Source organism: Poecilia reticulata, linkage group LG16, assembly GCF_000633615.1.
Source record: "Poecilia reticulata strain Guanapo linkage group LG16, Guppy_female_1.0+MT, whole genome shotgun sequence".
Taxonomy (NCBI): domain Eukaryota; kingdom Metazoa; phylum Chordata; class Actinopteri; order Cyprinodontiformes; family Poeciliidae; genus Poecilia; species Poecilia reticulata.
Genome location: NC_024346.1, coordinates 3455783 through 3467703, shown reverse-complemented (window position 1 = coordinate 3467703; position 11921 = coordinate 3455783). Strand labels below are relative to the sequence as shown.

The 11921-nt window shown below is 33.8% G+C and overlaps 2 protein-coding genes across 2 annotated transcripts; both read right to left on the bottom strand.

Annotated features, from left to right (window-relative positions):
• Window positions 1-580: 580 nt before the first annotated feature.
• Window positions 581-5277, bottom strand: LOC103477623 (asialoglycoprotein receptor 1-like). Its single transcript, XM_008430839.1, has 8 exons — window positions 4932-5277; window positions 3761-3838; window positions 3276-3356; window positions 2872-2985; window positions 1315-1656; window positions 1056-1219; window positions 844-956; window positions 581-763 (listed from the first exon to the last, which is right to left on the bottom strand). Exons 1-8 carry the CDS (start codon window positions 4999-5001, stop codon window positions 637-639), a joined length of 1089 nt encoding a protein of 362 aa, XP_008429061.1. The 5' UTR covers window positions 5002-5277; the 3' UTR covers window positions 581-636.
• Window positions 5278-8186: 2909 nt separating this feature from the next.
• LOC103477723 (C-type lectin domain family 12 member B-like) lies at window positions 8187-11570 on the bottom strand. Its single transcript, XM_017309321.1, has 6 exons — window positions 11462-11570; window positions 10269-10319; window positions 10110-10178; window positions 9106-9219; window positions 8478-8648; window positions 8187-8368 (listed from the first exon to the last, which is right to left on the bottom strand). Exons 1-6 carry the CDS (start codon window positions 11526-11528, stop codon window positions 8187-8189), a joined length of 654 nt encoding a protein of 217 aa, XP_017164810.1. The 5' UTR covers window positions 11529-11570.
• Between the last annotated feature and the right edge of the window lie 351 nt (window positions 11571-11921).

Sequence of the window (11921 nt, the reverse complement as noted above, 5' to 3'; positions counted from 1 at the left end):
TTTCAGTTTTCGAGTCATTGATAAAGCCGCCACATAATAGATTTTATGTATAAAGTATTAATGTTAAACCGACATTAAAGTATACATAATGCTGGAAGTAATTGATTGCTTCCGGTTTTATCGAGTTATAAGGGGCCTGGAGATAGATATATCACACTTTTCAGATATATTTTGAAGAATGTTGAAATGGATGTATGGCATAGATTTATGTTGATCTATTCCATAAAATCCAATTGAAATGCATTCAATTTTGCGATTGTAACATAACAGATGTGAGTTGGAGCATCATTACCTTATGTGAATATTGTCAAAAAACGGAATTCACTAAAGTTTTTTATTTACAAAATAAATTTCTTCATAAAGAGCAAAAAAGCATTTTATCCAAGTAATTCAGAAAAACAACAACTTTAAGAAAACAATCAATAACTCACAAGTAACAGAAATATGTCACCGCCTAGCGGCCAAACTGTGGTAGTTTCTCAAATACAGCAGGGAAAAACATTTTTAAAGTTATCAAATGATTCTTTGCTATTGATAGACGAAAATACATTTTAGTGTATTTTAAAATAAAATAAAATAAAACAAAACATTGATATGTTCATACTTTTAAGCCTTTTTAAAATTAGATTTCAAGGTTTAAACAGACAACGCCTTCTTTTCACAGATCCACTGTTGGTTTTCATTGCACCGCACTGATTTCCATCCTTGTTTTTCAAGAGAAATAACACATTGATTGTCATTTTCAGGTTGTGGAATCCAGCTGCTGCAGGAAAGAAAAATATAAAAAGTTAAAAAATTATTATTTGTCTTTATTATGAGAATTTCTGAATATGTGTCTCTTACTGGTTGGTCAGTTCACTTCCATCGATCCACTTCCATTTGTTGTTCTCTGCTTTCAGGCCAATCCAGTATCCTTGAGTCCCTGAACTGCCCCAACTTTTCTCAGCGACAAAGACCTAAGAAAGAGAGATAAAAAACAACAAAAATAAAGAACATGAGAGATATTCATCTGGTTCCCGTTCTTAGAACATTTGAAATATGCATGAGATCATTACCTTTTCAATTTCATCAGAAACAACAACCAAATCGGAAACTTTTGCCCTGCAGTCTTTTCTGGCGTCTTCCCAGGTTTTTCTCTGAGGACTCTCTGCGTTGTTTATTGCATAGCAGCTGGACTGAGAGGGAAGCCATCCTTTCTGACAAGATTCGCATGTGCGTCCTGAAACAGCAGAGATTCAGAAGTAAAGAAGAGACCTTCATTTTTATATTGTTTTTTGCCAATTTTTGAGCATAAACAGTGAGATCTGAACATACCGTTATTATCTTTGGGACAGTATGCATCAATGGCCCACTGAGCATGGCTGACGTTCTGTCTTATATCTAGGTTTTGTATTTGCTCTGTAAGGTTTCTCCTCTCTGACTCCAGCTTCTGGTTTTTTTCGGTGAGATTCGCGACCATACTTTCTGAGACAGTAAAGTTTTTTACGAGACTCTCAAACTGAATGGTCAGATTGTCGTGATTCTTCCTCAAGTTGTCAAAGTCTGACGTGAGTCTGTTGTTGAGGTTCGTCAGGTTGTAATTTTCATTCAGAAGAGCCGTTTGGTTGCTTTTTAGCTGGTCCCACTCAATGTTGACAGACTTCGGACGTACTAAGACTGCATGTTAAAAAAAAGTAGCAGATTGTAAAATAGTGATAATGCAACACAGGACTTTTTTCAGCACATTACCACACTTGAGAGCTATTTCCTGTTCTGTAAGCCTAATTTTCAACCAAGTTATACTCTCAAATATATCAACCCTGTCAAGGAGATTTGATCTCATCTCCATGTAACTTGAATAGTAGTTAAATGAAGGTTAGTTGGATCATCAAGGAAGCAACATATTTAAAAGCCCATAGAAGTAAAATTGCTAAAGTAATGTTGAGATAGAAAAAAACCCTCAATATTTTCAGCTAGAAAAAAACTGTCTTTTGATCTTGTTGTATAAAACTCTGTATTGTATAAAACATGTTTTCAGTGTGAATTCAGCATCTTCTGTGACCAATTCCTACTGTTTTAATAAATTACATTTGGAGAACAGTCAGTTACCTCACATTTTCCTTTTTGGATTAAATACATAACATTTTTTATAACCTGACAGTAAAAATCACTTATTTAGAAATAGATGATACATAATTCAATCTGGTGTGACTCTGATGGAGGGAAAAAAAACGATAAAAAAGGGTTTATTGAATGAATTAAGTTCTTTGGCGCTTGAACCCCGGCGGAAGACATTGTGTTGTGGAATGCAATGAGCTTGTCTTTTCTTATGAAAATCTTTTATTTTTGAACTAGGAGAGTTTTTCACGTAAACAAAAACCAATTTAAAATTCTTCTTTTACTGATTAAGGTGCCTTGTTGTGTGGAAAATCATCTCCAAATAGAAGAAGTGGTTATTTTCACAGCAGTCTATCTGTGTAGGTTGCTATACTTGTGGTTTTTTGTTGTGCTACATCTCTCACATAGTGGTCAGGATGTTGTACATAAAGAGTTTCTAAAAAACTGATGGTAATGCTTTTGTTCATGTCAAACTGTCTGAGAGTTGGCAATCCTACATTAAGTGTTCATAATGGTTGGTGGAAAACTTTATTCAGGAAAGAAAACAAAGTCCTCAAAGTTATTTGCAACAATAATTTCATCTGTCTGTTAAACAGTCACAGCCAAAAACTCCTTCAGGTTTAGGTTTTCCACTGTTAATGAGCAAATGAATATTAAACAATGTCATTCAATGAAAACACGCAATAGAAAATCCCATAATAAAGGACAGTTCACTGTGCTAATGATCAAATAATCCTAGTTATTTGATCAGTTTTGCTTGGTTTTTATACTTACAGTAGATGCAGACTGCTATGACTCCCAACACCACAGAGACAAACAGAGTCCCACAGCAGCAGGCCACCTGCTGGTACCATCGACGTCGGTCTTTGTTCGTATCAGGCAACAGAACTGTGGAGGATAAACAGCAATGTCTAGCCAATTTATTCACATTCATTTTGTTTCCATTTGTAAAGAATAATACAGCAACAAAAGGTAAACAAATAAACAACATTTTGATAAACAAAAGGAGTGATTTTGTTTCTGGTGCAACATTAATTCAAACGAGCTCCAGTTTGTGTTTGCAGGATTCAAATAAAGCAGAATGTTGGTCAGATTTTGAATGTTGATATAGAAATAAAATTAGCGTTGTACTTAATTGTAGCTGTGCTTTTTTCTGCACATTTCCCATCACAACTTACCATTTATGTCAAGAGTGTTGTCACTTTTTTCACTGATTGTCTTCAGTTCGTCATACACAATCTCCTCCTCCTCCTTTATAGCTGAAKGATTAAACAATTAAAAGTCAGTTGTAGAACTAACACAAACCAAACAGCAACGTTTTCATTGTTACTTTCTTCAGAATCAGGTCTTAAAGGGGAAATAAAACCAGCTCACTTTAAAACCCATGGGTACATTTTCTCAAGACAGTAAGTGAAAAAAAATGGGATGTGTTTTTTTTCATAAAGCGGAAACATTTGAAGAAATAGATTACAACAACCAACAGAAGATTTTGTAAGAAGAGTTCTAAGTAAAGCTCTGCAGTAATTATGTAATATTTCCTAAAATGCCAACATTGCATGAACAAGGCTGATGTTTTATTTTAGCTTTTTTGTGTTCATTTGTAAGAAATAATTCAAAGTACTGACATCCAGACTAGGGTCTTTATGTTTGCTTTACAACTTACAGTTTATGTTGGTTTTTTCATTTGCTTCACTGTGGACTTTCACTTCGCCATACACAGTTTCCTCCTCCTCGTTTTGGACTGAAAGATATAAAAGTTCATTTTATCGTAAGCAAGATTTTATTATTATTTTTAAGATGTTATTTTCTAATAAACATAAAAAAATCTTTTTTCTTTAAAAAGTCTTCATTTTTATCATACAGTGTCTTGCAAATATATTCACATACCTTCAATAACCGTCCCCAGGCAACTGTCCCATTATTGACTGACACGGTGTATATTATGGAAATGAGTTTTAAGGGTGAAAAAGACCATCAGAAAGTAGAAATAATCTCTATTTCTGTCTTATTTTACAATTGAGACAGTTGTTTGCACTGGATGTAATTTAGTGCCATCAGAGTAAAACTTACTTTTCACTTTTTATTTGAAATATCTCAAAAACCCTGTTTCTTTCAAAATTATTCACTATTTTGTATTGGTATATCATAAAAAAAAATCCCAATTAAATATTAAGACTGTGATAGCAACAAGACAAAATGTCAAACAAGTAACTGTAGATTTCAAAGAACTGCTCTGTACAGAGGTCAACAGGATCTCTAAAAAATTACTAAGATGAGAATAATTTTATGAAGTTGTAGTTCTTATTGAATTGTGTAACTTTAGTTTTTGCTGTTTTTTTTTTTTTTTACTGGGAAATGCTTAAGAAATACATGTCATTACACATCCTCTGGTTTTAGGATATGGCAGTTATAATATGATTAAACTCAAGTAAGACGAACATTTTAGAATTTCCATTTATTAAACATTTAAAATCCAACCCCGTCAAAAACGTTTCATTAGAGTTAATATTCATCCAGGTTTTATAACCTTTTACGGGTGAACTTGCCAGCTGGCTTTAGCTAAAACCAACACAATTAAACAGCATTTGATTGAAACAAATAATGCTTTTCTAATCAGTTATAGTTTCAAACCTGAAAGTAAAACTCTTAATTTAACAAAATATCAACTGTCTGGTTTTTAAATTTATATTAAAATGTTTCAACAGACATGAGCAGAAACAAACATTATTTCCGTGGAGATTTGATATATAAAGAAATATGCAGACTACCTTAGGTCTTATAAGTAACTTATTACATTTAGGGTGTGTAAAAAGAAGAAAAAAAAGCTAACTTACCCCTCGGCTGTAATTTATTTTTAGCTTTGAATATAACAGACGTGTAGGTAACGTCCTCTTCTTCCGCCATCACAACAAACTTCTTAGAAATATCAGAGGCTTTATGATCTGTACACAGACTCTCCACTGCAGCCGGGTGTCATTTAGCAGAAGCGGTTCATTCTTCCTGCAGCTCTTAAGTGTTCAACTTCTGCTTTTGTTATGGGAAGTCATTTGCATTTATGTCATGTCTAAAAATAAGTTCAGTCATTCAATGGGATGTTTATATGCTATGAAAAGCATAAATAAATAAAACATGGTTACACAAATATCATATGTGGCAGACAAAATGTTTCAATGTGAAATTCAGAATTTGAATGTTAAAACAGCGTGGAATAATCAAATCAGCTCCTCTACCACTTCCACTTCTGTCTTTAGGAATGACAGTGAGGCAGTAAATTAACCACATAGACATTATAATTACCTTCTTAATTAGAGATTGTATTTGCCTTTTTAGTAAGAATTTAATTAATTATTAAATGATATGTACAAAAACAAAAGTTATACCTTGGATATTTTGCCACCAGAGTAAAAGACAAAGTCATTCAAGAACTAAAACTTCTGATATTCATATTTCAAAGTGAGGTTACACTTGGATGTTAAAATAATTTCAGAATATTGTTCAGGGTTTTTACCAGGTTTTACAAAGAAACCAGAAAACATCTAAAACAACACATAGGACAAATGTGAATTGTAATAATATGATGCCATTGTTTACCTGTGTGTGATTTAAGATTTTATTCATAATAACTTTTATAAAAAAATGTAAACTTTAACAAAAAAAAAAAAAGCAAATTATGTTGTACAAAAACAAGAGTTATGTAGCCCAGTTTAAATCCATAATACCACCTCTCTGTTTTCACTTCTTTGTTTTTAATCTTTAATGACTCATTTCTCTTGGTTTCACTCATTGATTACTCTTAACATGTGACAGCAAAATCTACTGCCAGAAGTTGTCATTATTCATTTATGTAAATAATTAAACTGCAGGTGAAACAGAACAAGCCTGCCTTTGTTCAGACAGCAATGAAAACGTTCAGGTTCCCTTTTCTCTGATGAACTGAGACAAAACCTGGTCAGGTAGGAGTTAACATGATGCATTTCACTAGAATAAAAATACCTGGAAACTCTGTTTTGTTGTTGCCTTTACCTGTTGTCCAGATGTTCAAAGCTGTTTTCTGTCCATCAAAACTAAATTTAACACATTTTGCAAAGAAAAATTAAGGAAATGTTTTATTTGGATATACAAATTTGATAGAGACATAAAACTCACTGTTACAAATGTAGTAGCATGAAATATTGTATGATTTTGTTTCAAAAATAATTTTTTTAAAAATATACACTGACAAACATCTTGAAAGTAATTGAGGATATTTATTTTCTGATCTCTATACCTATGCTTTGTTTGTTTTCTGCAAACAAATACGACTATAAATAGGATTTATTTAAGATATAATTTATGAATAGTTACTCTGATTAAATTCTATATTTGGTCAAACATCCATCCATTTTCTTACACCCTTGTCCCTCAGTGGGGTCGGGAGGGTTGCTGGTGCATCTCCAGCTAACGTTCCGGGCGAGAGGCAGGGTCACCCTGGACAGGTCGCCAGTCTGTCGCAGGGCAACACAGAGACACACAGGACACACAACCATGCACACACACACACCCACACCCGCACTCCCACCCCCCACACACACACACACACACACACACACACACACACACACACACACACACACACACACACACACACACACACACACACACACACACACACACACACACACACACACACACACACACACACACACACACACACACCTAGGGGCAATCTGAAGAGGCTCATTAACCTGACAGTTATGTTTTTGGACTGTGGGAGGAAACCAGAGTACCCAGAATAAACCCACACATGCACAGGGAGAACATGCAAACTCCATGCAGAAAGACCGGGGCTGGGAATCGAACCCAGAACCTTCTTGCTGCAAGGCAACAGCTTGAGGACTGTACAAAACTCCACAGCAACTTCTTCACAAGCTTCTGCACTTCTGTCTGTCTGTAACTTGTTAAAGCTAAGCAAAAACACAGACATTGATCTACAACAGAAACTTGAATCAACTCAGGAGAACATGATAAAGAGAAAGTGTTCCCTCCAAAGGCATTTCCTGTAATATAGACAAATTATGATCATCTTTGTGCAGCTTAGGAACAAAATAAGATCTCACAGATGTTTAATGATCAAAGTGTCATGAAAAATGTCAAGAAACAAGTGACATTATTTGAATCCTATATGATCTGTTTGAACAAGCAACTGCATCTTAATATGTAGATACAAGAAAGTGAATCACAAAATAGGCTTCCCTTAAAGTAACATAAAAGTCCTTCAAAAACTATAATTAATGAAAAGTGAAGGAAACATAAAACTGAGTAATGCTGTCTGTTATGTTTTTGTCATGTATCTGTTAATAATCTGTAAAAACTGAGTGTGAAACAACTCAGAACTCCAAACTTTTTCATATGAACAGTTAATGTGTGCCACTTAAAGCAAAATACTTTCTAATCAGGCTATCATTTTAAATTTCTACATGTATAAATAATAAATATGGGAAGCAGACAAAAATCTAATCTAACTTTAAATCTTAAGTTTTGATTTTGTTGCAAAACCACCAAAACTTTCAATTAGAAACTTCTTACACTTTTAACTTATTTGAATGTAGGACTTTCCTGATAACTTCTCTCAGTCTGAATCCTCTATGTTTTAAAGAACTAAAGCCTTCTTCTCACAGATCCATGCGTTCGTGTCATTACATATCGCTGTATTCCAACCTCGGCCATTAAGAGAAGTTACACAGTAACCATCTGTGGCAGGCTGCTGCTGTATCCAGGTTCTAAGAAAAAGAAACATCTGTTAGATCAAGGCCGATGGATTTGTTTTATAAAAAGTTTAAGAAATAATGTGTCTCTCACTGATCGGTCAGATCACTTCCATCGGTCCATTTCCATTTCCCCTCTACAGCTCTGAGACCAATCCAGTATCCATTAATGCCACTTGAACCACTAATGATAGAATTGACATAATCCTGAGAACAACATAAAATCAGACAAAAGAAAACATTTACATGACCCTCTGCTTTTATGTTCACTGAAAATTAAGCACCAATACTTTTTCTTTCTTTTTCTTTTAAATCAGTGAAATCAGTTAATCTATTAAAGCTGTTTCACAGTTCTTCAATTACCTTTTCATCCTGATTAGACATAACTGTGAGATCTGAATTTTTTCTTCTGCAGTCGTCTCGTGCTTCTTCCCAGGTTCTCTGATTAGGGGGTTTATAGTCAACATATGCATAACAGCTGGACATGTGGTCCTTCCAGCCATCCTGGCAAGAAGTGCAACTTCTCCCTGAAATAAAAGTGTTGAAAAAATAAACATGACACCATAATATTATTAGTTAATTTTGAAAATAATATTGTAGTTCAACACAAACTGTTTGTCTAAGATCTCAACATACCACCATTCTTTTTAGGACAGTATTGATCAATGCTCCACTGAGCTCGACTGACATTGAGCTCATTCCAGGTTTCTATTATTTCTGTGAGGTTTTTCCTTTGTTCCTTCAGTTTCTCGTTAAGAGACGTCAGGTTGTGGTTCTCTGCAGTCAGCATGGTGATGTTTGTTAAGGCTGTAGAAACCAAAGTCAGGTTGTCATTGTCTGAACTGAGTTTGTTGTTGAGGTTAGACAGATTATGAATTTTCTCCAGGAAATCTTTTTGGGTTGATATCAGCCGGTTCAGCTCTCAGTGCTTTCATGAACTGTTGTAACTAAAAAATGAAAATTGCTTCATTAAAAAATATTTTAGAGTTGTATATTGCTTTCTACTCAGTGTCAAGATAAACAACCTTTAAAAAAAGACATGACATATCAATCATCATATAAAGGTGAGAATCTTTAGAGGTAAGATCCTCATCTTTGAATTATTCATCAATCTGAACCAATAATCCAACTAGATGAAATAGACGATCCAGCACCATTACATGTTTTTGTTCAAAACTGAACTCTTTTATAAACTAACAGTTATAAGAGACCATATCAAATGTACAGAAGTCACATTCATGGCCTTTTAGTTTTGTATACTTACAATAAACACAGACTCCAATGACACTCAGCACCAAAATGACACACAGAGTCCCAAAGCAGCAACACAGCTGCTGATAGCGGCGACATCTTTCTGCCTCCTTGTCTGGCAGAAGTCCTGCAGAGATTAAAACAACAAAGATTAACTTTAAAATATAAACAGACAGAAGCCTCTATTATCCTTTCTGTCTGTCTGTATCTGTAGATAAACTATTTTTACTTTATTACAAAAAAAAACACTTTCTAATACTAATAAATAGCCTGTACTTGCAATGGCACTTAATCCAGTCAAGAAAACTCCAAAGCACATGGAGCTTTACATTCACCATTATGCCACAGCTGCCCTGGAGCTAAATGACAGGAGAAAAGCTCCCACAAATTCTGCAGGCAAAGCAGATGAAGTGTCTTGTCAAAGAAAACAATGACTGACATGGACAGAATGTGGGTTTGAAGCAACAAGCCAAATGATAAAGTGTTGGATCATGATTGCGTTTAAATATTCAATTCAAAAAAGCATTAATATCCTGGAATATTAAGGCTTAAAATTATTGTCATTAAGATTTTGTTTTTTTATTACTTCAAAGAAATCTCTCAAAGTCAGTGTAAAAGGAGAACAAATTGTCTTTTTCTTTTGTCTTCAAAAAATGGAAACATCAAAAAAGACTTAAAATATTAGCTAAAGATCATATTATATGTTTCCACTTGATATTTATTTGTCCTTAGGATTGTGGCAAATGATGGGAACTTTAATATTATATTCACTGCTCAAAAAAATAAAGGGAACACTTAAACAACACAATATAACTCCAAGTAAATCAAACTTCTGTGAAATCAAACTGTCCACTTAGGAAGCAACACTGATTGACAACGGGGACCCTCGTCGGGTCAATCAGTGTTGCTTCCTAAGTGGACAGTTTGATTTCACAGAAGTTTGATTTACTTGGAGTTATATTGTGTTGTTTAAGTGTTCCCTTTATTTTTTGAGCAGTATATTTTTTATATACTCACCCTTTGTGTCAGGAGTTTTCTGAACACTTTCATTCTGCTTCTCCACTTCAGCATCATCCACAACTTTACCTGAAAAGGTTAAAATTTTAAATTGCTTTACAAAAACTTTCTAGGGCTTGTTATGGTTAAACTTAAAAATCTTTACTATTTTATACTTACCTTCTTTATTCATTTTAACTTCGTCATATACAGTCTCGTTCTCATTTTTACCTGAAAGATCAGTGAGTATTTAGTCAAACATATGAAACGTACAAACATTATTTTATTCATTTCATTTTTGACAGCAAAGATGCCATTTTGTGTTTTAATAAAATAAGCTGTCAAAATGTACATTGCAACACAATTTAGGAAATGTATGTCATAGTTCCCCAAACACAAATGAAATGCAGAACTGGGTCATGAACTGTACTAGAAAGTAACACATTAAAAATGATCAACGCAACTAAAACACTAAATAATCAATGTTATTTCTAATATTTTAGATATATTAAATATATTAATATTATGATATTAATAGATACATTTTTGATAACTGTTCAAAAAATTCAAATTGAAGTGAATATATAATTTTTTGGTTGTGGATGAGGGGATATAGTTGAGCCTTTTCTTCGTCAAGATCCAAATTTTAAAACAAAAAAGCTTTTCTTGTTTGATAAAAAATATTGTCTACTTAGTTTATTGTTTAACGGGTAAAAGGAATTAGAACTACCTTTTATTGTGCTACAATGTGAGAATTCAGGAGTACCAGCAGCAGCAGGTCACAATAAACAGAAAAAATAGGAATGACAGACTCTACAGTTAGCAAAAATTTAAACCATAGAAGAAAACTGTACAGCTAATAACATATAGCACATTTATTTCAGATCCAAATAAATGTGCAACTCAACATTGCACATTGTTGAGTTGTGCAAAAACAAAAACATAAAAAAATTACAATATGTGACTATGTGTGCATAGGTCTGAGTTTGTTGGGAGCCGTGATGCTCACAAAGTGTAATAGCTGCTCTCCAATTCAGCAACAGATTTTTTTTTTAGCAAAAGTTCTTCTGTCTCTCACTTCAACTGGGTAAAGAGATCATGCTCAGACAGAGCTAGTCTTCCTGATGAACATACCTAACTGCTACCTTTTAGCTGTAAATACACCAACATATCTACACCATAGGAGATGGATGAGTAAACTAAGTTCTCAATATAATTTTGGAGAATTTTAAATTTTCAATAATTTCCATGACCTGTGAGACCTTTTGACTCATGTGACAAAAGGTCTGAACAGCCCTGGCAGACGGAAAGACGCAGACTGAATTAAACCGTTGGAGAATATACTTTATTTAAGCAGAATCAGATGAACTTACCTTCTGATTGGAGCTGCTTCTTACTTTTGATGGCCACTGAAGCATAGCTCACCTCCTCCTCTGCCATATCTACAGCCTTAATGTTGATCTTGATCCGACTCGTAGACTGAATGAGAACTCAAAGTGAGAGGTAACAGGAAGTTGCTTCCTCTATTTGTGCTTCTTTTTATTGCTCTTGATTTGCATACTTCTGCTTTTTTATTTAAATCAACTAAACTTTGGCGAGGATTTATTTGTTTAATGGCTCTTTGCCTTTATTGTTTGTTGTAAAGAATACATTTGTTTAAATCAAGCATTTTTAGTCAGATTTTTTGTGAAAATATCTTTACTATTAAAATAAAGCAAAACTGACTCATGAGTAACTTTTATGCAAGCTTATTTTAGGTAAATAAATCCTTAATAATGATGAAAAAGTACTATTTCTTCTGGTCGATTGTTTCACCTTTAATGTAGGAAAAAT

Coding starts and splice junctions, on each gene's coding strand:
- LOC103477723 (XM_017309321.1), bottom strand. CDS start 11,528: ATGGCAGAGGAGGAGGTGAGCTATGCTTCAGTGGCCATCAAAAGTAAG. Junction 9,220..10,109: donor GAAAACTCCTGACACAAAGG/GTGAGTATATAA, acceptor TAATCTCTGCAG/GACTTCTGCCAGACAAGGAG. Junction 8,649..9,105: donor CATTGGAGTCTGTGTTTATT/GTAAGTATACAA, acceptor TGGTTTCTACAG/CCTTAACAAACATCACCATG.
- LOC103477623 (XM_008430839.1), bottom strand. CDS start 5,001: ATGGCGGAAGAAGAGGACGTTACCTACACGTCTGTTATATTCAAAGCT. Junction 2,986..3,275: donor CAACACTCTTGACATAAATG/GTAAGTTGTGAT, acceptor TATCCTCCACAG/TTCTGTTGCCTGATACGAAC. Junction 1,657..2,871: donor CATAGCAGTCTGCATCTACT/GTAAGTATAAAA, acceptor TTTAACATGCAG/TCTTAGTACGTCCGAAGTCT.